The following is a 26,436-nucleotide window of genomic DNA, read 5'->3' as shown; positions in this document are numbered from 1 at the left end:
TGTGTCCAGAGTGCTGGGGTGGGTGTTTCCTTTTACCACCCTAGCTTTGTATTTACTACAAATACACTAAGTATCCTAATTATTAAGGTGTTACCCATGAGGCTTTAGGCATTTCCCCTTTTCCAGTATCTGGATCAATTAACAATCTCCCATTTATATATATATATACATATATATATATATATATGTACATGTTTTAAATCTTCCCACTGGTCTGGAGATAATACAGCTGGGTCGGGTATTTCCTCTTTGGTTCCCCACCCCCACACTTTTTGCTGTTCCTTCCCCTGGGCACTGGCCGGTTTGAGGACTCTAATCCCAGTAAAGGCTTCCCTTGGAATGCTGAGACTGCGTCCCGGCCTAGGAACTGGTAGGTGGACTTTACCCTCCCGGACCTAGCTCGGCTCAGATGAGGTGGGGGAGGGAAAGGAAATGAGCGCCGGCGAGTGCCCCAGACTGTCAGCAGCATTTAGGATTCCTCTTCAAGCCAAACTAGGTACAGAATAAATATCTGTTGAGTGAGAACAATACCCAGAGCCCAGCAACGTAAGCTAAGCTCCTTTCTACATATCTCAACGTTTAAAATCTAGGCAGCCAGCTTCAATGCTGTTTAATTACAACTAGCGAATTAGTGGGGGGCCCATAGTTTGCTGGGCACCCCCGACCTCACTCTACTCTTCGGGGTCTGGGATCAATTCCTCCATCTCTTGGGAAAGCTCAGCTCTAAAGTGGATTCACAATCTGAGGTCGAGTCCCCTTTTGTTTTGAGTGAAGGTCGTTCCTATTCATTGTAAACTTACATCCCCTTCAACGTAAGCTTATGTTTAAGCGTACCCAGCTCCCATTCATTCTACAAATTAAGCGCCTACTGTGTGCCGGTCCCTGTTGTAGGCATCTGGGGTGGCAGCGAACAAAATCAGCGTTCCTTCCTCTGGTGGAGCTTACGGCAGGACGAGAAACAAACGACAAGTAAAATTAAAAAAATTAAATTACGTAATTTGGAAAATGATAAAATACTGCGGAGAGGAAGGTACCAGGCTGGACAATGATTTGTGGAGGCCACGAGAGGGGGGGCTGCGGTTCAGGCCGGGGAGAGGCGACCCAAGCCCAAGTCGCGGAGCGCCGGCGAGCAGTGGCGGGGAGAAACCCTCTGCAAAGGGACAGCAGAGCAATCCGGTCTCTACGGAGACAGTTGAGGGCAGAAGGCGGTGTAGACGGCGATCCCCGCAGAGCAGGGCGGAGGCTGAGGCCATAAGATGCTCCTGCGCGCGGTCCCCGGGGCCGAGCCGCGCGGAGGCGGCCACGCGCGCCCCACCAACCGCGACGCCCCCAAAATGGCCTCCCGCGGCCCCCTCCCCCCAACCCCGGTCCGTCGGCCCACGTGACCTGGCGCGCCCACCGCGGCCCGCGACCCCCGGGCCAGGTCCCTAGGGCGAAAGACCCCGCCCCCTCGGGAAAAGGACCAATTAGAGGAAGGGGAGGGCGGGGCGGTGGTGACGGCCAATGGGGGCGGAGCTCCGTAGGGGAGTAACAGGTTGGCGGCGCGGGGTGCTGGGGGGGAGGACGGAGGGAGCGCACAGGGCCTGAGGGGGAGGGCCCGCCAGCCGCGCGTGCAGCTCTGACCGAGCGCGAGCCCAAGCCCGAGCCCGAGCCCGGGAGCGCCGAGCGCGGCTGCGGTGAGTGGAAGCCGAGGGGCCACCGGGAGTTCAGGTGTGCGTCTGCGGGGCGAGGGGCGGGGCCCGAGGCGACCTGAGAGCTCCTCTTCCAGGGTACAGGTGCAGGACGGAGAGCGGAGGAGGGGACGCGAAGCAGGGTGGGGGTACTGATGACGAGCTGGCTGCTGCCTGAAGGTCCTAGGGGCAGGTGCCTGGGACTGTGCCAGGGGAGGGTCACCTGAGCCCAAGCCTGATCCCGGGACTTGAGAGAGTTGCAGGGCCTGGTTCTCTCTGGAGGTCAGACGCTGTCCTGGGGACAGACTTTCGGACAGACCCTCCCCCCCCCCCCCCCCCCCCCCCCCGCGGTGCTCTGGGGAAGGAGCTCGTCTCTGGTGGGAAGGGGAATGGCTGCTTGGGCTCAGAGATGTCAGGGGGAAGGTATCCAGAGGTGCTCTCCACCCCCCTCACCCCCACTGCTGTTCTGAGCTGGCGCTGACCCCTCTCTGCTGGCTTTGAGATGCCTCTGAAGTGTGCCATCTCGCTGTGACCATTTACCTACAGGTGAACATGCTGAGCGGGGGCGCAAGAAGGCACCCACATCTGCTAGGTGTGAAGCGAAGCTTTTCCGTTTCTAAATTAAAAAAAAAATTTTTTTTTTGAGAGAGAGAGATAATCAGCTTGAGCAGGGGAGGGTCAGAGAGAGGGGGAGACATCGAATCTGAAGATGGGCTCCAGGCTCTGGGCTGTCAGCACAGAGCCCGCTGAGGGGCTCGAACCCGCTAACCTCGAGATCATGACCTGAGCCAAAGCCAGAGGCTCAACCGACTGAGCCACTCAGGTGCCCCAGCTCTTCCGTTTTAATCCCCCTTTGCTTTCATGCCTGGGAGAATTTTGTCTTCTCGAGAGTGCTCTCCAAGAGAGGCATATGCGGAGGCCTAGATCCCTAGGCCTACACAATTTGTAGAAATGCTTTCTAACAAGGCCTCTTGCGGAGGACTAATGTCAAACCCTCCCCGAAGCAGCATACTTTCTTCTGCGATTCTAGATGGGGCCATTGGGTGACGTTTGGGAACCTCACCAATTTCCACGAAGCCCCGTTACTCCTCGAAGCCCCGCTGCGCATCCCTGACTCCCTGACTGTGATGGCTGTCAGACTGGCAGTAGGCACCAGTGGTGTGGGACTAGGCAAAACTTCTTAGGAAACCACAAGACTAGGGGAGTTAGCACTTCTGGGTCTTCAGGCTGGATGAGAGCTGCACCTTGGGGCCCAGACAGGACTTCTGAGGCAGATTTCCTTGCCTTAGGCAGGTAAAGGAGCCAGAGCCAATCTTAGGTTGGCCCCTTTGATGCCCTGCCCAAGGAAAGATATAATTGGGAAATAATTAGTAACTGCTATGTTGTCTACAGGCTGCCTGCACGTGCCTCTGCACTTCTTCTTTCATCTTTGATATTTGGGAGTGGGGGGCTAGTTCTAGGGGACTGCTAATCCAGAGATTTGCCTGGCCCTAAGAGGATTCTGGCTTCCTAGGACCCTGTCTTTCCGCAGGCGGACCTCCATGCCAGCAGCCCTGTGTGAGGTGAAAGGAGGGGAGGGGAGAACTAAGGGCCAGGGAGTTGGCCAAGGCAAATGTGGGATCAGGAATGCAACTTTGGGAACTTGAGAGGGAGGGGTAGGGGACAGAGTCTTCTCATCACACACTGGTCTGTCATGGACCAGGTTCTTCGTGCCTCTGCTCCTTCCCGTTCCGTCTTCTAGCTCATGCCTCCTCCTTCAGAGCCTTGGCCTTGGCACCAAGGCCACACAGTTTCTGCCCATAGTTTTGCCCCTTGTCCTCTGTAGCATGGAGGTGCTCTGGTCTGCTTTACGAGCTGCCAGTGGAGCCTTCCTGGCCCTCCCCTTCCCCTTGCCTCTCAAACCAGTCCAGCCAGTTTGCAGGGCCCAGTTCCTCATTGTGTTTTTCCTCCACTGGCCAACCTCCCCTAGCCTGGCTCTCAGGTTTCGGCTCTCTCAGTGGACTGAACCAGGAGTCCACTTGAGGTGGTTCTTGTTAATCCACGGGGAACCTTCTTGTCTTTGTAACTCCTTCTGAGAAAATAGCCCCGATTGATCAAGGTCACTGAGCTGTCCTCTTCTGTTTTGATCATTTGCTTCCCTTTACCTCCGAGGAGAGTCTCATCTCTCTACCTTTTCTCCATTTTCTAAATCTGCCAGTTACAGAGCATCTAGCAATGTGGCTTGGCTCTACGTGTATCAGTTCTTCCTCTGCACACCCCAAACCTCCCCACCCCCACTTCTAGACTGTCACTCCTAGTTGGAAGCCAGATGCTTATGGCTGGGCCAGAGGTGACGGATTTGGGGCAGGGCAGGCTAATGAGTAACTGGGGGAGAAGTGGCTGTCAGGTACAGGTGCAGAGTCCCCTCCCCCTCCTTTCATGCAGGAATGGCAGAGGCAGACAGATGAAACTGACTTCACTCATGGCTTGGGCTCTTCCCAGAGTACATTTGGTGAGGAGTGGCCTGGGTACATGCCAGAGCAGGGAAAAACAGGGGCAGGCAGCGAGAGGGAAGGCTCTGTACTCCATGTTGCTTGGCACTAGATGGCTGTTTACTGCCTCTGGGGCTCCCCGGCCACGCCCCCCCAGCTTCTGTAACTGAAGGCGGATAGGTTTCGGGTTTTCCACATTGAATCATTTAGAGCTCTGCTTTTTGACCCACCCCAAAGATCACCTCAGTCTTGCTGGCCCCTGACCCGCCTGTCCTGGGTCTAACAGTGGTTGAGGTTAAGGAGTCACCGAGACTAGGGGCAGGTTCAGCACTGTCTCTGGACAACTTGGTGCTCTCCTGTGGGTGGTGGGCTGTGCACGCTGCCGTGCCAAACCCTGGAGCTCCTTGATCTGGAGGATCAGTAGATACTGACAGAGCTGAGCGGCATTATGAATAAGTCATGTGACTTCTGAGAGCCAGCAGTCTAGGCACATCTGGTTCCAAAATTACAACTGAATGGGGGAGGGAGTCTGGGCCAGGAACAGGTCTCCTTACCAGGGCGAATGAGAAATGGCTGTGAGGAATCATTGGGCAAATCTCCCTACTGCAGAGAGTCTGCTTTGGCTCAGGATCCAACCTTTAACAAATATTTATTGATGCATACCATGTCACCTGGTCCTGGGGCCACTGGAGTCAGCTGAGAGTCATGATCTTTGCCCTCCAGGAGTTTATAATCGAGTGGAGGAGACAGACTGGAAACCATTCATCACCCTAATAAATATATAAAAATAAACTGAGGCAGGGGCACCTGGCTGGCTCAGCCAGTAGAGCATGCAACTCTTGATCTTGGGTCATAAGTTTCAGCCCCACTTTGAGTGTGGTGATTACTTAAAAATAAAATATTTTTTAAATTAATTAAAATTTTTTTATTTTAAAGAGAGAGGAGCAGAGAGAAAGAGAATCACTATCATTTTTTTTTTTTTTTTTACGCTCAACTGACTGAGCCACTCAGGTACCCTAAAAATAAATCTTCAAACAAACGAACAAACCAAAAAACAACTGTTGGGCACCTGGGTGGCTCAGTCAGTTAAGCGTCTGATATTTGATTTTGGCTCAGGTCATGGTCTCACAGTTCATGAGATGGGACTCTGCCCTGTCAGTGGAGCCTGCTTGGGATTCTCTTTCCCTCTCTTTCTCCTCCTTCCCCACTCATGCTCTCATTCATTCTCTCTCTCTCTCCAAAATAAATAAATAAACTTAAAATAAACAGGCAAATTCATCGAAGGACAACTATAGAGCATATAGCATGGTTCTGACCTAGTTTGTGGGAGGGTCTGCTTGGGAAAGGCTCTGAGGAAGTGACATTCTTCTGTGAAGCAGGTGAGGTCAGGAAGGTCCTGTTGGATGGAAGGGCATGTATGCAGGGTAACATTTGTTGTCAGCTTTGTGACAGCCATACACTGCTGGAGAGGGATGTTTCATGTTTCTTTTCTTTTCTTTTTTTAAATTTTTAAAAATGTTTATTCATTTTTTGAGAGAGAGACAGACATGGGGGAGGGGCAGAGAGAGAGGGAGACCCAGAATTCAAAGCAGGCTCCAGGCTCCGAGCTGTCAGCACAGAGCCCGATGTTGGGCACCAACTCACGAACCTGAGCAGAAGTTGGACGCTAACTGACTGAGCCACCCAAGTGCCCCTCATGTTTCATATCTTGTCATTTTCCCTCTTTTTATTAACGTGGAATCTAAGCAAATAAAATGCAAAAATCTGAAGTATAGAACTTGATAAAAAATTGTTTTCCCATTCATTTATTTTGAGAGAGAGAGAGCACACAAGGCAGAACAGAAAGAATGAGAGAGAGAGAGAATCCCAAGCAGGCTCCCACTGAGCACAGAGCCCAATGTGGGACTCGAACCAATGAACCGAGAAATCATGATTCAAGCCAAAATCAAAGGCAGGCACTTAACTGACTGAACCACCCAGGTGCCCCAAACTTGATAAACTTTTTGTACATGTAATTATTGTTTAATGCTCACAGATACTAACTTATGAGGCATTATTATTATACCTGTTTTACAGATGAGGTAACTGAGGCTCAGAAAAATTGTGATTTGCTCAAGGTTATACTGTATATACATCAAATGAAGAGCAGGGCTCGGTTCCTTTTGTACTAGATGAACCGTTTGGAGAACTGGCCCCTTTGCCCTGTAGCTTCTTTTCTGGTCTCACCTCTTACTCAATTCTAACAAAGGACCCTGCCAACTAAATGTCCTTCTGTTTGGAGTATCTTAAGTTGGTTAAAGTCCTCCCCAATGCCTGAGTGGGTCCTTTAGTTCAGAGTAGCTTTGAGGTGTTCATGAAACTCTTGAAATTTTGTGGACTGTTTCCTGGGTGGGGTGGGGTGGGCAGTGGAGGTGCATTACTTTCATTGTTCCCTCCAATCGCGTCTCAAAACTAAAAAGGGGAAGAACCATTGTCAATAAGGGCTCCTCCGTCTCTGTTCCTTTCTCTGGAGGGGAAGGGCTGAGAATGCTAGGAATGTTCTTCCCACCAAGCCCTTTCTCACCTGGAGGGAGGCTACTCCCTTCCCCCCTCACCCCCAGTTTCCAGGGCTTCTTAGCATACCTGCAGTCCCTTAAGGGAGTCTGCCAACTTTCCTTGGCCCAAGGCCCCATGGGAGGTTGGGCTGGGTTACATTTGTGTGTCTGGCACATTAGATGCTCCGCCTCCCAGACTGGGGCCAGTCTCTGAGGGAGATTACTTGCAGGGCTGGGGAAGCTGGGGTGTTTATTTGCCCGGAGGAGAACCTGGAGCCAGAGCAGACCTAGAATACATTCCATTTGCTGAGACTAATCTTATGCTAAAGCACCCTGAGGGGTTGGCCCACGGGTAGTCTTCACACTGGCCCTCTGGTGGGACAAGTCTGCCTAATGTAGGGCCCCTTGGACTGCACTCTTAAATGTTATTTAAATCTTTTTTTGAATAAGCAATTCATTTACATGGTTCCAGATTTGAGAGGGACAAAAAGATAAACATAGAAACTTAGTTTCTCTCCCACCTCTTTCCTCACTCAGCCCTCAGTTTCCCCAATCAGAAACGGGATGGCGTTGTGGGTCTTCTGTATTTTGAATGAGCTCTGGGAGTGGACAGCCCCTTTCATCCATTGCGATAGAGGTATCTGTTCGGTAGGATTTGGGGTTGGAGGAAACATATCATGGTGTGTGTGTATGTGCGAAGATCAAGGAAAATTGTGAAACTCTTTTTTTTTAATATTTTTAATGTTTATTTATTTTTGAGAGAGAAAGAGACAGGCAGGGAAGGAGCAGAGAGAGAGACAGAATCCAAAGCAAGCTCCAGGCTCCAAGCTGATAGCATTGGGCCTGATGTGGGGCTCAAACTCATAAACTATGAGATCGTGACCTGAGCTGAAGTTGGACACTTAACCAACTGAGCCACCCAGGCGGCCCCAAATCATTAAACTCTTGACAAAGCTGGGGCACCTGGGCGGCTCAGTCGGTTAAGATCTGACTTTGGCCTAGGTCCTGATCTCACCATTCCTGAGTTCAAGCCCCGTGTTGGGCTCTGCGCTGACATCTCAGAGCCTGGAGCCTGCTTTGGATTCTGGGTCTCCCTGACTCTCTCTCTCTGCCCCTTCCTGGTTCACACTTTGTCTCTTTCAAAAATAAACATTAAAAAAAATTTTTTTTAACTCTTGACAAAGCCAGGCCCACTGGGATATTAGAGGAAATGGATTCTTCTCAGTCAGTGGGTCTCAAAATCTGGAATCTGGACCAGAAGTATCAGTATCATCTGGGAACTTGTTAGAAATGCAGATCCAGACCTACCGAATCAGAAACTCTGGGGACAGGGTCCAATAGTCTGTGTCTTCATAGGCCATTGAGGTGCTTTGTGCTGTTCAGGGGAAATGTGAGAACCACTGTTCTACGGAGAAGAAATGGTAAGACAGCGAGCCACACAAAAGCTGGACAGGTGGAGGTTTCTGGGCTTCTACTTCCCGTCTCTCAGCCTAAACTCTTTTCCTAATTTTCTAGGAACCCTCTTGTTCATGGAGCTGGTGTCCACCATGGCTGAGCCCCGGGGCCCTGTAGACCATGGAGTCCAGATTCGCTTCATCACAGAGCCAGCGGGTGATGCAGAGATGGGCACCCTACGTCGTGGTGGGCGACGTCCAGCTAAGGATGCGAGAGCTAGTACCTATGGGGTTGCCGTGCGTGTGCAGGGCATTGCTGGGCAGCCCTTTGTGGTGCTCAACAGTGGGGAGCAAGGCAGTGACTCCTTTGGAGTCCAGATCAAGGGGGCTCATGAGAGAGGGGTTCTGGGCGCTCTGAGCTCTGACTTGGAACTCCCTGAGCGCTCCTGCTCTCAGGCCACAGAATTTCCTGCATGCTCACAGGGCAGCCTGTCTGATGACGAGCCCGGGGCCCACTGGAATGGAAGGCTCCTCCGGTCCCGGTCCCAGGCTTCCCTGACAGGCCCTGCCTCCCTGAGTCCAAGCACCAGGAGCACCAGCCTGCTGGAGCTGGCCCCACAAGGAGCCGCAGCAGGGAGCACCATCGACACCGCTCCCCTGTCTTCTGTGGACTCTCTCATCAACAAGTTTGACAGTCGTCACGGTGGGCAGAGCCGGGGCCGGACTGGCCGGCGCACGCGGACATTGGCCCCCGAGCAGCGCAAGCGGAGCCAAAGCCTGGACAACCGGCTCCCACGGGACACCCTTGAGGAACGGGAGCGTCGGTCCCCCAGCCGCTGGGCCCCTAGCACAAGGCACGACGGCCACGTGGGCAGCTCCAAACAGTCTGTCCAGAGCCAGAGCCCTCCTGGGGGCTTTAGCCGTTCCCGTCAGACCCAGGACTGGCTTCTTCAGAGTTCGGAGGAGCTGCAGGGGAGAGCCCAGGACCCTGGCATGCTGCAGGTCAGACCCTAGCCCTCCACAGCTCCTGAGCCCTGACCTGCTAGCCGCAGGACCCCTTGCTGATTCCAGTAACCAAAGGCAGATGGCCTCCTCTCGTGTCCTCCACTATCTCCTTCTACTTATAGATGATACTCTCATGCACAAGATACTTCCACAGAAATGGGACGAGCTATGAAGTCAGCCTTTGAGAGCATGAGCGTTACTTCTTCCTGCCTGGCAGTTAACTGGCAACCTAAGTAAGGCAGGCCTGGTAATCTAAGCCGCTCAAACTCCCGGCTTTGTCTACTACTTGGGAGTGCGAGTGAGTCGGGGAGCAGCTTCTTGGAGATGAGGTTAAGTCTGTTTTAATTTTTTTTAATGTTTTATTTATTTTTGAGAGAGAGAGAGAGAGAGAGAGAGACACAGCATGAGCATGGGAGGGTCAGAGGGAGAATCTGAAGACAGGCTCCAGGTTCATGAGCTGTCAGCACAGAGCCGGATGTGGGGCTTGAACCCATGAACCGTGAGATCATGACCTGAGCCGATGTCAGACACTCAACTGACTGAGCTATCTAGATGCCCATGTTAAGCCTGTTTTAAAAGTAAATCATTTACAAATTCGAGTATGCTGACTGTCAGCAGTGACAGGTAACTCGCAAAACAGCTCACCGCCAGCTGAGGTCTGCTCGTCAAGGAAAATCTGGCTTGCGGCAGTAGTGAGAGGTGTACCCTGCTTGCACGTCTCCTGGGCCTGCCGCTCTGGTCTCAGCAGTTCCTCTTCTCCCCGCTTCAGGCATGTTCGTCATGGGCGGATGCGTCTCCCCCCTGCCGTTGCTATGCCATCGCAACGCCATGCAAGCCTCTGGCTGAATCTTCCTCTTTCTCTGGGTTTATGTTTTGCAGTTCAAATCGACACCAGACCTGCTCCGAGACCAGCAGGAGGCTGCCCCACCAGGCAGTGTGGACCATGTGAAGGCCACCATCTACAGCATCCTGAGGGAGGGGTGCGTGGGGGCCCTCCCAACAGCGCAGTCACATACCTCCCTCCTTTTCCTTCTAGTTTCATTCCCCATCTTCCTTGCCCTCAGTGCTCCCTTCCCTCCCCTCTGCTACGTCTTCCCTCCCTTCAGCTTTGCTTCTGTCCTTTTATCCTCCAGGAGCTCAGAGAGCGAGACCTCTGTGAAGAGGAAGGTCAGCTTGGTGCTGGAACAGATGCAGCCTCTGGTGGTGAGTGGCTGCCTCCTGGTGAAGGCACTGGGCAGGGCTCGGGTCTTCGGGGCCGGGATCCAGATGTGGATTCATCCTTTCCTGCCGTATCTCTGGCAGATGACTTCGGGTTCTGCTAAGACCCTGGCCGGGCAGGGGGAGCTCGCCCGAAAAGTGGAGGAGCTGCAGCAAAAGCTGGATGAAGAGGTGAAGGTGAGGGGTGTCCAAGTGCAGGAGGCACACAGGACACAGGGGAGGAGCTGTGGCCTGGGCTGCTTTTCTCAGCAACGGGCCAAACACTTGTGTGTTCTGTGACACAAGAGCCAAGAGTGTGTGCCCGTCCCACCAAGGGTATCTGGGGTTCTCTGGAGCTTAGAGAGAGGAGCGCATTCATCCGGGCTCTGACCACTCTCCCTCCATTTCCTTTGGAAGTTCCTATCCCAGCTTTGCTGCTCCCTGGCTGTGAACACCTTGAGCAGATTCCTTCCCTTGATCTTTTTCATTGACATTACAACCATGGCAATATGTAGTAGCTGTCATTTGTTGAGGATGACTTCCTGTAAGAGGTGCCATCCTGGGTGATGTGCCGTAGTTACAGGAATCTTGTAAGGTGGGTGTTGCGAACCCTTTCATGATGAGAAAACTGACGATCAGAGAGGTGAAGTGAACTGTTCAAGGCAGTAAGTTGCAGAGAAGAATCTGAAAATTCACATCACTCTTGTGCTAAAGTTCATGTACTAAAAAAATACATACTGCTTCCACCTCTCCTGGTAGGGCCCTGCATGGAGTTGGCACTCGGTAAGTGTTGGATTCTAAGACCCCTTATTTCCTGGAAGGCAGTCTAGTGTCCTGGTTAAGTGGTCAGCTGTGAAATCAAAGTGAGTTCAAATCCTGGTACCCTAACTTGTTGGCTGTGTAACTGACCTGAGGCACATTCTTTAAGTGTTCCAAGCTACTGTTTCCTTAACTGTAAAGTGGGGTTAATAATTGGACTCGGTTATTTATCTATGACTATAACAAGTTACCTCAAAACTTAACAGCATGAAACAGTCGTCTGCTGGTATCTGAGGGCCCAGAATCTGGAGGCAGCTGAGCTGGGTAGTTCTTTTTAAAAAAATTTCTTTTATTTATTGTTTAACATTTATGTATTTTTGAGAGACAGAGACAGAGCACAAGTGGGGGAGGGGCAGAGCGAGGGAGAGACACAGAATCCGAAGCAGGCTCCAGGCTCTGAATTGTCAGCACAGAGCCCGATGCAGGGCTCGAACTCCCAAACTGTGAGATCATGACCTGAGCTGAAGTTGGAAGCTCAACTGACTTGAGCCCTCAGGCGCCCCCTAAGCTGAGTAATTCTGCTTCAGGGTCTGTTATGAATTTCCAGGCAAGGTATTGGCTGGGGCTGGTCATGAGAACATAGTGGGTTGGTTGGAGGGCTCACCTCCTTGCCATGTGGACCTCTTCACAGGGCCGTTGGGCGTCCACACAGTCACACAGTCAGAGTGACTGATCTGGAGAGAAAGTAAGGATTGGAAGCTGCAATGCCTTTTTAGGACCTAGTCTCAGAAGCTACACATCACTTCTTCCTTTTTCTCTTTGTTAGAAGACAGTCCTTAAGTCCAGCCCATACTCCAGCGAAAGGCTTCACCTTTTGAAAGGAATGTCAGAGAATAAGTGGACGTGCTTTAAACTGTCACAAGTCCCAAGGCTTGTGAGAAGTAGTAAGGGCAGATAATAAGCACAGGGTCCCTAGTACAGTGCCTGTATTTAGTGAGTGTCATTACCTGTTAGACATTCCCATTACTCCTGGTCCTTCGGAGAGGTTTTTCCTATTCACCTACTTTACTCTCCACCTGCTTTTCCAGAAGCAGCAGAAGCGAGAGCCATCCCAGGTCGGGCTGGAGCGGCAGCTGGAGGAGAAGACAGAAGAGTGCAGCCGACTACAGGAGCTGCTGGAGAGGAGGAAGGGGGAGGCCCAGCAGAGCACCAAAGAGTGAGTGCTGCCAGTGGTGCATGTGGGGGGCCAGAGTGGGAGGTTGCCCCCTGGGTGAGAGAGACTGGGGAGATAATCTAGAAGCTAGAAGGGGCAGACAGAAACAGCTTAAAGATAGGCCCTTTCTCTTTATGGCTTATGGTGATAGTGCCTGAGTTGACTTACTTGGATTTGCCTCTCTGCTTCAGGCTCTCAATCTATAAAACGGGTTAAAAACAGTACCTACCTCACAGGATTATTCATTTGGCAGATGTTTTTGCAGTGAATCCCATGTGGCAGGCAGTGATCTAGATTCCCAGGGTACATCACTGAACCGTTCAGATGCAGAGCACCGTTCTCCAGAAGCAGAATTTCTAGTGGGGGCGGGGGCAGGGAGACCATAAAGAAAGAACATATTAGGTAAGTAAACCTGTAGCATAGGAGAAGGTGATAAGTAGGGTAGGTTAAAGCAGATCAGTGGAGGAACTGTGGAGACCTCGTTAAGATTTGAACAAAGACTTGAAGGAGGTTTAAATGGATGATACAGGTAAAGTATGTAGAAAGCTGCCTGACACTTAGAACTTGGTAACATTACCTACTGTTATTAGGCTCCAGAACATGAAGCTCCTTGTGGACCAGGGTGAAAGGGAACGACACAGGCTGGAGACCCAAGTGATGGAGCTGCAGGACAAGCTGAAACGGGCCCAGGGGCCTGAGTCTGCTAAGGAGGCGGTGATGAAGGTAGGGGCGGCCCCAGCCTCCTCTGGCTGTCTGCTAGAGCACCTTCACCTCTGTTCACCACTGGCTGCCCCAAAGTTTGGGCAGTAAGTAGCTGATTACGGGCACCCCTTATCGTGCTTTCAGACAGATTCACGGGTGGAGGGGGTTAGAGCCCAGAATGGTGAATTTCCTCTTTCCTAAGTCGGCATCTCAGGGGAGAGCGCACCTGGTACGGAGTCTGACAGGTACGAGGTGCTCAGGAAGTAGTTTTGGTTGGTTGGCTGCCTGAATGAATAGATAGGCGGATCCTATCATCGTCACCCCTATACCATCCATCCTCTTTTGCCCAGGACCTGTTAGAGACCCGGGAGCTTCTAGAAGAGGTCTTGGAGGGGAAGCAGCGGGTAGAGGAGCAGCTGCGACTGCGGGAGCGGGAGCTGACAGCCCTGAAGGGGGCCCTGAAGGAGGAGGTGGCCTCCCGCGACCAGGAGGTGGAACAGGTCCGGCAGCAGTACCAGCATGACGCAGAGCAGCTCCGCCGGAGTGTGCAGGAGGCAACCCAGGCACGTGACGGAGCAGGGGCTGCCAGAGGCAGGTGCCCCCCGCCCCCAGAGGGGCTGCGGAGAGGCTGTGGTATTTTGAGACTTTTCTAGTTGTCACTGCAACTCCTTCTAAAGGGCACATGTGAGACGTAATGAAAACCTTGGCCAGGGAACCTGCAAGGGCAGAGAGAGGGAGTGCAGGCCAGGGGCACCGTAGGCTGTGTGACCAGAGTGCCATGGAGAAATCACTGGGGGGTGGACCATGGCTTGGGAAGAGCTTGCGCATGAGGCACTGCTGGGGGATGAGGGCTTGCAGCTGGCATGGTGTCCTGTGGGCCCATGCATCTGCTTCTATACACTGATACTTCGATCTGAGCCTCCTGGCCCCCAACTGTCCCTTTCCCTAGGACCATGCTGCATTAGAGGCTGAAAGGCAGAAGATGTCAACCCTCGTGCGGGAGCTGCAGAGAGAGCTGGAGGAGACCTCAGAGGAGACAGGGCATTGGCAAAGCATGTTCCAGAAGAATAAGGAGGAGCTTAGAGCCACCAAGCAGGAGTGAGGACTTTGCATCTTTCCCAGCAATGCTTATCCATGATTCCTACATCCTGCTTCCTTCCCACCCATGCTGTGCCCTTTGCTGTGCGGAGAGTGGGTGCCTGGGCTAGTGGCCTCTGTGGTGGTGGTTTGCATTGTCCTGCTAACTTCTCCCAGGCAGGTGGTCTGACCATGTTCCCTTTCCCTCTTCATTCACCTCGCTGGGCTCAGACTCCTGCAGCTGCGGATGGAGAAGGAGGAGATGGAAGAGGAGCTCGGGGAAAAGGTGGAGGTCTTGCAAAGGGAATTAGGGCAGGCCCGAGCTGGTGCCGTGGATACTCGCCAAATGGAGGAGCTCAAGAAGGTACTTGGAGGGGCGCCTGGGTCACTTCGTTGGTGGAGCATGGGATTCTTGATCTTAGGATTGTGAGTTTGAGCCCCATATTGGGTGTAGAGATAACTTTTAAAGAAGGAAGGAAGGAAAGAAGGGAGGGAAGGAAGGAAGGAAAGGGAAGGAAAGAAGGGAAGGAAGGAAGGGGAAGGAAAGAAGGGAAGAAAGGGAAGAAAGGGAAGGAAGGGAAGGAAGGGAAGGAAGGAAGGAAAGAAGGAAGGAGATGCTTGGAATTGGAGTGTGGAGGGCAGGTCGGGGTGATGGACACTGACCGGGCTTCTACACCGTTGGGGCGGCCTCCCGTGTGCTTGGTTTTCAGGACCTGTTCGGCCGTATCTCCCCCCACAGGTTCTCATCCAGCTTAGGCTGTTGTCATTGAACATGCAGGTTTCTGATGTAAAGGACTTTTGGTGGCCAGACCAGGTTCTAGCTAGAGGCTGCTGGCCACCTCTCCAGAGACCTTGTGGGGAGCAGCATTTAGGTGGATTTCTGAAACTCCAGGGTCATTTTTGCAAGCTTGGAGTTCAGTCAGCATAGCGAGCATTGCTCTATCTTGGGGTGGCAATATGGACTCTCTTACCCGCATCTACGAAACAAACATTTACAGTTAGAATGCCAGTGTAGCAACTTGTAATGTGAAGTATTGTCTCACAGACTGGAATACCCGTATTTGCCTGGCAGGCTCACCAATTTGGGAAGCTGAACTGTAATTAGAAGGCTGCTTAGAGATCATAGCAGCTAGGGAATTAAATCTTTTATCATGCACAGATGTTTTATAAATGATAAACTCATCACGTTGGAGTAAATATAAATACTTTCTTCATATTCCTTGTATTACTTTATGAAGGACAAGAAAGCAAGTAATTATTTTGGATAATTTAGACACTTAGAAAATATTTTTGTTAGTGTAGAGAATTGGCACTTTTGGCCTCCTGAGGATTCTTCTGGGTTTATAATTTTTTGATTCACTCCACTGGATATGTAGTTGGTGCTTACTTAACAAGTATTAATTGATCAATGCTTGTTTAACATGCTTTTACCATAAAACTGCCTAATATTAACCAAAGTAACCGTATTTATTAAATGAGTAAAGAAGTATAGTTCTAAGTGATGATTTTCCAGATAAATAAAAGTCTGGGCTTACACACATATGTGGTGGAGAAAAACATAATGAACCTAAACCAAATATACTTCAGTGGCCATGAAATGAAAAGGGCTCTTAAATTTTTACTATATTAATATGAAGTTAACAATTATCAAGGATAGTCTGAATTATTTACTATATTAGTCTACATAATTCCTGTGGACAATCTCAGTTGATTGATTATGCTAGATAAAGCTCAAAAACTATAAAGTAATACATAACATTTCATTTGCTCATAAATGAAGTACGTTTTATCAATACTTACTCAATAACAAAGTATTCATTTGGAAAATGGACCTTGTCCAATGTAGACTATACATTGTGCTGTTTTTTTCTTTTTTTTTTCTTTTTTAAAGTTTATTTACTTTGAGAGAGAGAGAGACAAAGAGAGCGAGTAGGGGAGGGGCAGAGAGAAAGGGAGAGAGAGAATCCCAAGCAGGCTGTGCACTGTCAATAAAGAGGCTGATGCAGGGCTTGAACCCACAACCTGCAAGTTCATGACCTGAACTGAAACCACCCGAGCCACCCAGACGCCTTTATTTTTCTTTCTCTTTGTAGTTTTGTTAGTGTCTTACATTGAAAACTCACAATATAATATATAACCTTTCAACCTAATTATAGTACTTTCTGAATTTTAGAAGTAGCTAGTAGCTGAAGAACTAGGACCAGAGTTCATATTTTAATTTTTTCTCCCACCCCTCCTAATTAAAAAATTTTTTAATTTTGAAATAATCTCTATACCCACTGTGGGGCTCAAACTTACAACCCCAAGATCAAGAGTCACACGCTTTGCTGACTAAGCCAGCCAGGTGTCCCAGTGTTTTAATTTTTTAAAAAAGAAATAGGGCGCCTGGATGGCTCACTTGGTTAAGTGTCTGAGTCTTGGTTTCGTATCAGGTCACAATCTCACAGTTTATGAGATTGAACCCCACATTGGGCTCTGCGCTGACAGCATGGAGCCTTCTTGGGATTCTTTCTCTCTCCACTCCCTGACCCCCCTCTTGTGCTCTCTCTCTCTCTCAAAATAAATAAACTTTATTTATTTATTTTTAATTTTTTAATGTTTTTTATTTATTTTTGAGAGACAGAGAGAGACAGCATGAGCAGGGGAGGGTCAGAGAGAGAGGGAGACAAAATCTGAAGCAGGCTCCAGGCTCTGAGCTAGCTGTCAGCACAGAGCCTGAGGCGGGGCTCGAACCCACAAACCGTGAGATCATGACTTGAGCCAAAGCCGGTTGCTTAACTGACTGAGTCACCCAGGTGCTCCTCCATGTAATTTTTTAAAATGGAGATTTATTTCACATACCATGGAATTCACCCTTTTAAAGTGTACAATGTAGTGGTTTTTAGTATGTACACAAGGTTGTACAACCATCATTCCTATCTAATTACAGAACATTTTCATCACCCCAAGAAAGAACCCCATATCCAGTCACTTTCCTCAGTCCTTGGCAACCCCTCTATGCGTTTGCCTATTCATAGCCACATCTCATAGAACCGGTCTCCAATAACATATGGGCTTGCATGTCTGGTTCCTTTCACCTAGCATAATGTTTTTTAAGGTTTACACATGTTGTAGCAAGTATCGGTACTTCAATACTTTTTACTTTTTACGGCTGAATAATATTCTATATGGGTATACCACATTTTGTTTATCTGTTTACCAACTGGTGGACATTTAGGTTATTTCTATATTTTAGCTCTCATGAAATAATACTGTTGTGAACATTCATGTGACAGGTTTTCCCAAAAAATGCTTTCAATGCTCTTGGATATATACCTAGGAATGAAATTTTAATGGGTCAACTTTTTGAGAAACTGCCAAACCACTTGTGCAAGTAGCCACATCATCTTTTTTTTTAATTTGTTTTTTCTGATGTTTGTTTATATTTGAAGGGGGGAGGACAGAATGTGAGTGGGGGAGGGGCAGAGAGAGAGGGAGACACAGAATCTGAAGCAGGCTCCAAGCTCTGAGCTGTCACACAGAGCCCAATGCGGGGCTCAAACTCAGACCCTCGAGATCTCGACCTGAGACGAAGTCGGACGCTCAACCATCTGAGCCCTACCCCACCCCCTCCGCCCCGCCAGCCACACCATCTTCCGTCCCACTAGCGACGTGTGAGAGTTCCCGTTGCTACACAGTTTCCTATTCCAGGTTGTCTCCCTGTTCCCTGTCACTGTCTCCGTCCCTTGTAGGAGCTGCGCCGGACACAGCAGGAACTTACAGAGCTGAAGGAGGAGCAGCAAAGCCAGCAGGTTGCCGGGCGCCACCGGGAGCGGGAGTTGGAGAAGCAGCTTCGGGCAGAGGCCGACCGAGGCCGGGGGCTGGAACAGCAGAACCTCCAGCTACAAAAGACGCTGCAGCAGCTGAGACAGGACTGTGAAGAGGCTTCTAAGGCAAGGGGAGTGGGCACAGGGCTCAGGAGGTGCAGGCGGAGGGGTCTGGCGGGCGTGGAGGTTCCCTGCCGCGGGTACGTACAGACCAGATCTGCGGTCCTCTGTGTGTGGTTCAGAGCAGCCCGGGGGTGGTGGGTGGCAGGGGAGTGCCCTGCCGCCTCATAGGGCTGGGATTGTTGGGGCTGCCTCCTTGGCAGCGGCCGGCGGCCTTGGGCCCTGGGGTCTGAGCTGCCGCTCCCTGACTGGCCGCAGGCTCAGATGGCGGCGGAGGCAGAGGTGGCGGTGCTGGGGCAGCGGCGGGCCGCCGTGGAAACAACACTTCGGGAGACCCAGGAGGAAAACGACGACTTCCGGCGGCGCATCCTGGGTCTGGAGCAGCAGCTGAAGGAGGCCCGAGGCCTGGCGGAGGGCGGGGAAGTGGCGGAGGCGAGGCTGCGGGACAGGGTGCAGCGGCTGGAGGTCAGTGCCTGCGCCAGCCTCCTGCTTCCTCCCCACCCGCCTCGCCTGTCCTCCTGGCTGAATACTCAGCCAGCTCCTTGGCCACCAGTGTTATCTGGCCCCAAGTGTGTTGCTCTTTGCCTTCCCGGCCCTCTGTTTAAACTTGGGTTTATTCTCTGGAGTGTGGCTCTGGCATGAACGTCTTGGCCTTTGCACTGGCATTTTTGTCTCTTATCTCTCACCCCGTGCTTGTCCCCTGTGTCTGGATTCCTTTGCTGGTTCCTCTGAGCCTGTTTTCATGCTCACCTTTTTCGTAAGCCTCTTTTTTTCTTCCCTATTTGCCCCTCTCCAAATGCCTTACATCTTCCCTCTCCCAGGCAGAGAAAAAGCGGCTTGAGGAGGCCCTGAACACAGCTCAGGAAGAGGAGGGGAGCCTGGCAGCTGCCAAGCGGGCACTGGAGGCCCGCCTGGAGGAGGCCCAGCGAGGGCTGGCCCGCCTGGCACAGGAGCAGCAGGCACTGAACCGGGCCTTGGAGGAGGAAGCAAAGCAGCGGGAGGCGCTCCGGAGGGGCAAGGCCGAGCTGGAGGAGCAGAAGCGGCTGCTGGATAAGACTGTGTGCCAGCTGAACAAGGAGGTGGGCACCAGCCAGGCCGGCTCTTTGGGGAGCCTGCCCGAGGGGAGAAGGGAGGGCTGGGGAGCTCGGAATGAGTGGTGTCTGCTTCCCTCAAGTTCATTGCCCAAATCTTCAGGGATGGTGTCCTTTCTACTCCTCCTCCGTGCTCCCGGCCCCTGCCCTATATCCCATTACACTGTGGTCTTGATCCTTGGAGAAGGTCTCCTGGGATTCTCCCTTGGACATCAATAAGGCCTGAACAGAAAAATCTTCATTAGTCAAATTTTCCTTAGGGTAAGGAAAGGAAAGATCTATAATCCCTCCCTAGATGTCTGTTAAGACCTAAATACGGGATTTTTGTGGGTGGGATTTTGTATTTGGGGGAGGGCAGGGAAGAAAGAAAAAAAGGAAGTAAATTGCTTTTTTTCAAGTAAGGTTCTTCTAATCTCTTTCTAAAGCTAGAGCAAACACCTTATATATTTCATCAGTTCTAAAATGCACTCTGAAGTTGATTTGTGTCTTATAATTTTGATGGGATGTTACAGTTCAAGTGACATTTTTCTTTCTTAGTGGTACATCTTGCAGTCATTGGCATCTTGGTTAGGTTTACTGTATATCAGACACTGTCTTCAGTACTTTATGTAATTAACTATCATATTTCTCACAACAGCTCCATGATGTAGGTACTGTTATTTTCCCATTTTACAGATGGGGAACTGAGGCCCAGAGAGGACAAGCTGTGATCACACAGCTAGTAAGGATTTGAAACCAGAGTCTATTACAACTGGCCATACTGGGGACCTAGGCCCAGGGGAGAGAATGAAGGGCTGCTTTGGCACAAAGGACAGTCTGGGGTGTCAGGCCCAGAGAAGGGACAGAGGTGCAGTGCTGAAAAGGCTCTTTGTATCCCAGCTGGAGCAGATCGGGAATGACTCGAAGCAGGCCCTGCAGCAGCTCCAGGCCCAGCTGGAGGATTATAAGGAGAAGGCCCGGCGGGAGGTGGCAGACGCCCAGCGCCAGGCCAAGGAGTGGGCCAGTGAGGCCGAGAAGAGCTCTGGGGGGCTGAGCCGGCTTCAGGATGAGGTAGGAGCAGAAATGGCAGGGGGGTGGGAGCCCTCCCAACGTCCTTGGTTTGAAGGTCATTGCCTCTTAACTAAACCTGGGGCCAAGGGATCATGGGACCCAGATTGAGGTCTGTCCACTTAGGACACAGTAAGGTAGGGGAGTTGTCCACTCTAGGTACCGATGGCAGGAGGTCCCTTGTCTGTAGAATGGTGGCTTTTTAAAAAAAAATTTTTTATTTTAGAGTGTGAGGGAGAGAGTGAGGGGGGAGAGGGGCAGAGGGAGAGAGAGAATCTCAAGCAGGCTCCATGCTCCATGAGGCGTCCAACATGGGACTTGATCCTATGACCCTGGGATCATGGCCTGAGCTGAAATCAAGAGTCGGACTCTCAACCAGCAGCCACCTGGGCACCCCTGTAGAGCCGTATTTAAACTGCTGCATGTTAGAATGACTTGGGGAGATTAAAAAAAAAATACCAGTACCAAAAAAATGTCAATACTGCACTGTTAGTACAAGTATGGTATCAATACAGAGTCATGTTTGACATACAATAGATGCTTTAAATACGAATGCTAGTTTTAGGGGGGCCTGGGTGGTTCAGCCGGTGAGCGTCCAACTTCAGCTCAGGTCATGATCAAGTCTGTGGGTTCGAGCCCTGCATGGGGCTCTGTGCGGACAGCTCAGAGCCTGGAGCCTGCTTTGGATTCTGTGTCTCCCTCTCTCTCTGCCCCTTCCCCACTTGTGCTCTGTCTCTGTCTCTCTCAAACATAAATAAACAGTAAAAACATTTTAAAAATATGATTGCTAGTTTTAATGCTTCACAGTCTTTACCAGTAACAATGTGTTATTAACTTGTGTTTTGTGATTACACTAAACCTTATTAAAAAACCAGAACCCCCAATACCAAGCTGCAGCCCGTATCACTTAAATCATAACCCTGGGGCCCGGACCCAGGGGCAGCGTTCAGAAAACTACTTAGGTGATTCTAATTTGTGTAGGACATTTTAAAACAGTAAAGAAAATGGACTGGGAGCTCCTTTCTGCTGGTAGATAGGATGCCACCTGGATGCCCCAATGGTTGAATTAAGCTAACTGGATCTTCAAAGAAAAGAAAACAAACTAAACATCAGCCTGCTTTTTATTATCACCGTGCTCTGGTGGTTCTAAAAAACGTCAGTGATGAAACACCTGTCCCCACGGGGGCGGCCCTCCACCCCCAGCCCAGGCTGCTGCATGTTTCCTTCTGCGCAGACCCAGAGGCTGCGGCAGGCCCTGCAGGCGTCCCAGGCTGACCGAGACACGGCCCAGCTAGACAAAGAGCTGCTGGCCCAGAAAGTGCAGGGGCTGGAGCAAGAGGCGGAGAACAAAAAGCGCTCCCGGGATGACAGGACACGGCAACTCAAGGGCCTTGAGGTAAGGACTCAGAGGGTGTGGGATGGGGGGATGGGAGGAAGGGGGACGGGAGTCCAGGTCCTGGCCCAGGTGGGACTTCTGTGCGGAGCCAGGCCACACCGTGCTAGGGGTCAGAAGCTGGTACTGGTGGGGTTTGACTGCAGGGGTATTTGTTTTGTTTTATGTTTTTTGTTGTTGTTCTTGTTAAATATTTTTATATTCATATACATTTTTTAAATTTATTTTTTAATGTTTATTTATTTTTGAGAGAGAGACAGAGTACAAATGGGGGAGGGGCAGAAAGAGAGGGAGACCCAAAATCTGACGCGGGCTCCAGACTCTGAGCTGTCAGCACAGAACCCAATGTGGAGCTCAAACCCACAAACCCTGAGATCACGACCTGAGCCAAAGTTGGATGCCTAACCAAATGAGCTACCCAGATGCTCCAAGTATTTTTTTATTTTTAAGTAGTCTCTACACCCAACATGGGGCTCAACCTCACAACTCCTGAGATCAAGGGCCAGCCAGGTGCCCCTGACTGTGGTGTTTTAAATAGCTTTGAATTAATTGCCAGTGTTTGGGAATTTATACATGTCACATGAAAGTTCTGATTTCTGGCTTCTATTGTACATTTGGAAAATGCGGTAATGCCGAGCTTCTAATCCTGAGTGACCTGCATGGCAACAGTTGGCTGGGCATAAGCGGTGACATTTCCTCTTCAGGGTCAACAGTGCCCTTCAGTCTTCTATATTTGACCATAATCATGATAACAAGATGATAACAGCAGCAAACACATATTACACCATGTGCTTATTTAATCCTGACAATAATCCTGTGGGAAAGGTGGTCTTGTTTTCTCCATTTTATTGTTGAGGAAAACTGACACCCTGAGAGGTTAAGCAACTTAGCCATGGCCCCTCTGCTAGGAATCCGCTTTTCTGAGCCAGGCAGTGTGGCTCCAGAGATGAGATGCTTAGTCTCTCCTTGGGAGTGCCTGGCCTCAGCGTGCTTCCTTGGTCTGGGCCCTAGCACGTCGGTTTCTGACTCTTTCTATCCCAGCCTTGGCTCGGGCACTTTGATTTCTGTCTGCTTTTGTATTAGGGAAACAGGGCTGCCCCAGTGAGGGATAGGTTCTGGGGTTTGTCATCCTGCCAGGGGACCAAGGCTAGAGCAGAAAGCAGGTGCCCCTTCACCCTTTCCCTCTATGCTGTGCCTGGTCAGCAGAGGGTGTGGCTCCATGGTGGCCCCGGGCAGCTGTGAGGACCGGCTGCTTGTGGGGATGAGTGAGACAGGTCTGTGGAGGCGGGGCTTTGAGAGCACCCTGGTTGGGGTTTGGCATTCTGGGGTCCAGCACGTGGGGCAGAAAGAACCTGTTGCTCTTCTGCCTAGGAAAAGGTCTCGCGGCTGGAAGTGGAGTTGGATGAGGAGAGGACCACCGTGGAGCTGCTGACAGAGCGTGTGAACCGTGGCCGGGACCAGGCAAGTCCTGCTGCACCCTGACTCCAGGCCTTGCTGCCCTCTCAGACACACCCCCACCCCCTGTGCTACAGAATCCATTCACGGCTGGCATTACTCTGGGGTCCCCTCTGCTTCAGGGCGAGTGGAAAGAAAGCAGGGGTTTGAGTGGAAGAAGGAGTCCTGGTGGCCTGGGATTACTCCCAGACCTGAATCCAGGCTACTTCTATTCAGAAGGGATGCTAACTCCTGGTGAGATGGAGGAGGCCTAGTTTAAATTCTGTGGCTCCTCCCAGTTGAATAGGCTGATTTCTTAGTTGCCTGAAAATTGTGGGGATTCAGGGAACATCTTACGGTTCACTCTGCCTCGTGTGGTTCAGCTGGCTGGTTCAGTGTCAGCCCTCCCCGAATCTGGCTCCTCTCACTCCTTCCCACCAGGTGGACCAGCTGAGGACAGAGCTCATGCAGGAGAGGTCAGCTCGGCAGGACCTGGAGTGTGACAAAATCTCCCTGGAGAGACAGGTGAGTTGAGTGGAGAGTCTTAGGGACAGACCCCCGAAGGTAGGTGAAAGGACCATAGGAGGGGTTGGAAGTGGAGTGTGACTGTGAAGACTTTCTGTCCCTTCCAGAACAAGGACTTGAAGAGCCGGTTGGCCAGCTCAGAAGGTTTCCAGAAGCCCAACGCCAGCCTCTCGCAGCTTGAGTCCCAGAATCGAGAGTTGCAGGAGCGGCTACAAGCTGAAGAGAGGTGACGGGAGCCCTCCCTCACTCCCTCTGGGCTCTTCTCCTCTGAGGTCCCCTCCATCTTGCACCTCACACATGGTCAACAGGGCCTCATTTTTAGGGGGACCTTTTTTCTTGGTAAAGAGCAGAGAGAGTTATAGACCTTCTGAAACAGGAATGACTTCTTCTCTCCCTGGTTCTTTGGTTCTACCCTGGATCCTTCCCAGTGTGATGTGACTGAGTGGAGTTCATGGAGGCTGGAGGGGGCCTTTAGCAATGGCAGTAGCTAGAGACACCCCCCTTCCACACCCTCTTAGGGAGAAGACAGCTTTGCAGTCCAACAACCGAAAACTGGAGCGGAGGGTTAAAGAGCTGTCCATCCAGATCGATGATGAGCGGCAGCATGTCAATGACCAGAAGGACCAGGTAAGGATGGTAGCCGGGGCCAAGCAACCCCATGGTAAGCATGTCCTGAGCATTTGCTGGAAGGCCACCAGAGCACCTATCTCAGACCTCTTCCCAGCTTCAACCTTCCTTGTATATGGATGGAGATGAGCCTGGAGGGATGGGGTTAGAGCAGCCAGAGCAAGCACATGCGTCGAGTGGCTGTGATGTGCTAGGTTCTCTCTCTAAGTGTTATACACGTAAGAGCTCATTTAATCCCCGAAACAAACCTGTGGAGTTAGGCCCCTGGTCACCCTGTTTCTCTATGGCAACGATCCCTTCTCGAAATTGCTATAGGGGAGGGTCCCAGTCCACCGTAGAAGCAGATGCTTTTCTAATGTGGGGACTTGGTGTCCTGCCCAGCTAAGCCTGAGGGTGAAGGCTTTGAAGCGGCAGGTAGATGAAGCGGAAGAGGAGATCGAGCGACTCGATGGCCTAAGGAAGAAGGCCCAGCGTGAGCTGGAGGAGCAGCACGAGGTCAACGAGCAGCTCCAAGCCCGGATCAAAGCCCTAGAGAAGGATGCCTGGTAATGGCTGCACTTTGGACCCGGCTTGATTGGGATGGTTGTGCAAGAAGGGGATGGGCTCTCCTGAGCTGGATAGGGAGGAGGGTCCCTAAGATGGCACTTGGCAGTCACGCCTTCCTGGATAGAAGCCTGCATGATTAGTCTTTAGTATCTTAGCCCCTAGTCTAATCCCATCTCTCCAGATCTCAGATTGGTGGCGATCTTGTGAGTACCTAGAGGCCTTAGCACAACTGGGAATTTCCTTAGCATGATAAGTGGGGCTGTCTCAATCTTTGTCTCCCTCCCTTATAAGTATTCCTCTCTCCGAGTCAGGCGCAAAGCCTCCCGGTCAGCTGCTGAGTCAACCCAACACGAAGGGCTGAGCTCAGATGAGGAATTTGACAACGTTTACGACCCCTCCTCCATCGCATCATTGCTTACGGAGAGCAACCTGCAGACCAGTTCCTGTTAGCGTGGGTCCACGAGGGAGCAGACACCACACTTGAGGCCTCCCTGGCCATCCTGCTCTGCCCTGCCAAGCCTCAGATTCCTCATTCCTGGGGGGAGAAAGGGGGACACCCAATTATCCAACCCTAAGACTGGGAGGGGTGTGAGTGATGGTGATAAAAAAGGCGTTAGCACTAAGCTGTGGATGGGCTTTCCCTTCCCTCTGGAGGAGGGGTTGTTTTAGGCCAACTGAGCCCTTCCCTTAAGTGCCGATCCTTCCTCTTCTCCCTCATAGCAATAGGATGGGCAGCATAGAGGCTGAAGTGGATTGAGCAGGATAGGAAGGAACAGATATTGCCATATATGTAAAGCTTTATTTCTTAAGCCCTTAACCTTCAGGCTCAGGGAAAAATACCCTTTGTGATTCTGTTCCCTTGACTCCTGCAACATGTTTCCCTCCAACTCTGGAGCAGGGTGGAAGGCACGTTCTGGATAATGTACATACTAATGTGGCTCTATCCAGTTCTTGGATGCTTCTCTTTGCACAGTTGTGGGACCCATATGGTAGTCCCCACCTCTCTCTGCTCCTATGTATTTTTGTCTTCCCTAAGCCAGTGGATCCACGGGTCTGTTCTCCCTTCCCATATTCCCCAGTCCTACCTTCCTTCTTTCCTTTTGGTGCCTTAGCCAGGGTGAGGAGAGGAGCATGCTCTCCTTGCCTTCTACACCTGCACATTCATACCTCTCCAAGGACCATCCTTTCCCAAAACAGGGCCCTCAGACTTCTCTGCTGCCCCAGTGAATGGTCTAGAGAGCTATGGGGTCCTCTTCTGATGAGCCCTGGGGGAGGAGGGACTTTGGAAGGCCATGCTAAGGCACTGGGCTTGGTTCTGCTCAGGGTTTCCGTCCTTCCTCCTTTCCCTCTGTGACTCTGGATATGTTCATAAGCGGGTGGCATCTGGGAACCCTATTAACTGCCTACACGAGTTTGAAAAGCAAAGGTCTTCCTTGGGGTTTCTCTGACCCAGATGTGGCCAACCTTAGTAGGGAACCAAGGGACCCTCATTATCTCAGGAGCTTGAACCTGATACAGGGCTTCCTGCCCAGGGCTAAAGACTGACTCTTGGTAGAAATGGGAAGAGGCAGTGGAGGATTTATTCCTCCCTTGGGTTTTGGGGAGAGCCCAGCCCCTGGTGAGGAATAGGTAAGGGAGATGATTCACCTCTCTTATTTCCTAAGCAGGCTCTGTAAGGAGCCTGGGGGAGGGAGAAGGCTGTTTTCACCAATGACTTGTAATTTCATGATTAAAAAAAAATCCTCTATTCTGCAAATTATTTTCCCCCAAACGAATCCAGCCTTGATTTTATTTTAAATTAAATATTAAAATGATACATCTATAC

General features: G+C 51.1%; 1 protein-coding gene across 1 annotated transcript; it reads left to right on the top strand.

Annotated features, from left to right (window-relative positions):
- The first annotated feature begins 1,593 nt into the window (after positions 1-1,593).
- On the top strand, positions 1,594-26,370 carry CGN (cingulin). The gene is made up of 21 exons (XM_029949665.1): positions 1,594-1,676; positions 8,191-9,071; positions 9,954-10,054; positions 10,208-10,277; positions 10,377-10,469; positions 12,119-12,246; positions 12,834-12,966; positions 13,296-13,508; positions 13,895-14,043; positions 14,254-14,386; positions 17,754-17,954; positions 18,207-18,413; positions 18,770-19,027; positions 19,919-20,089; positions 21,321-21,482; positions 22,851-22,940; positions 23,355-23,438; positions 23,546-23,664; positions 23,957-24,065; positions 24,447-24,610; positions 24,923-26,370. Exons 2-21 carry the CDS (start codon positions 8,205-8,207, stop codon positions 25,059-25,061), a joined length of 3,591 nt encoding a protein of 1,196 aa, XP_029805525.1. The 5' UTR covers positions 1,594-1,676; positions 8,191-8,204; the 3' UTR covers positions 25,062-26,370.
- Positions 26,371-26,436: the final 66 nt, after the last annotated feature.

This window comes from Suricata suricatta, chromosome 8 (genome assembly GCF_006229205.1).
Source record: "Suricata suricatta isolate VVHF042 chromosome 8, meerkat_22Aug2017_6uvM2_HiC, whole genome shotgun sequence".
Lineage (NCBI taxonomy): Eukaryota > Metazoa > Chordata > Mammalia > Carnivora > Herpestidae > Suricata > Suricata suricatta.
The sequence above is the reverse complement of the archived record's forward strand: the minus strand, read 5'-3'. Positions and strand labels throughout refer to the sequence as shown.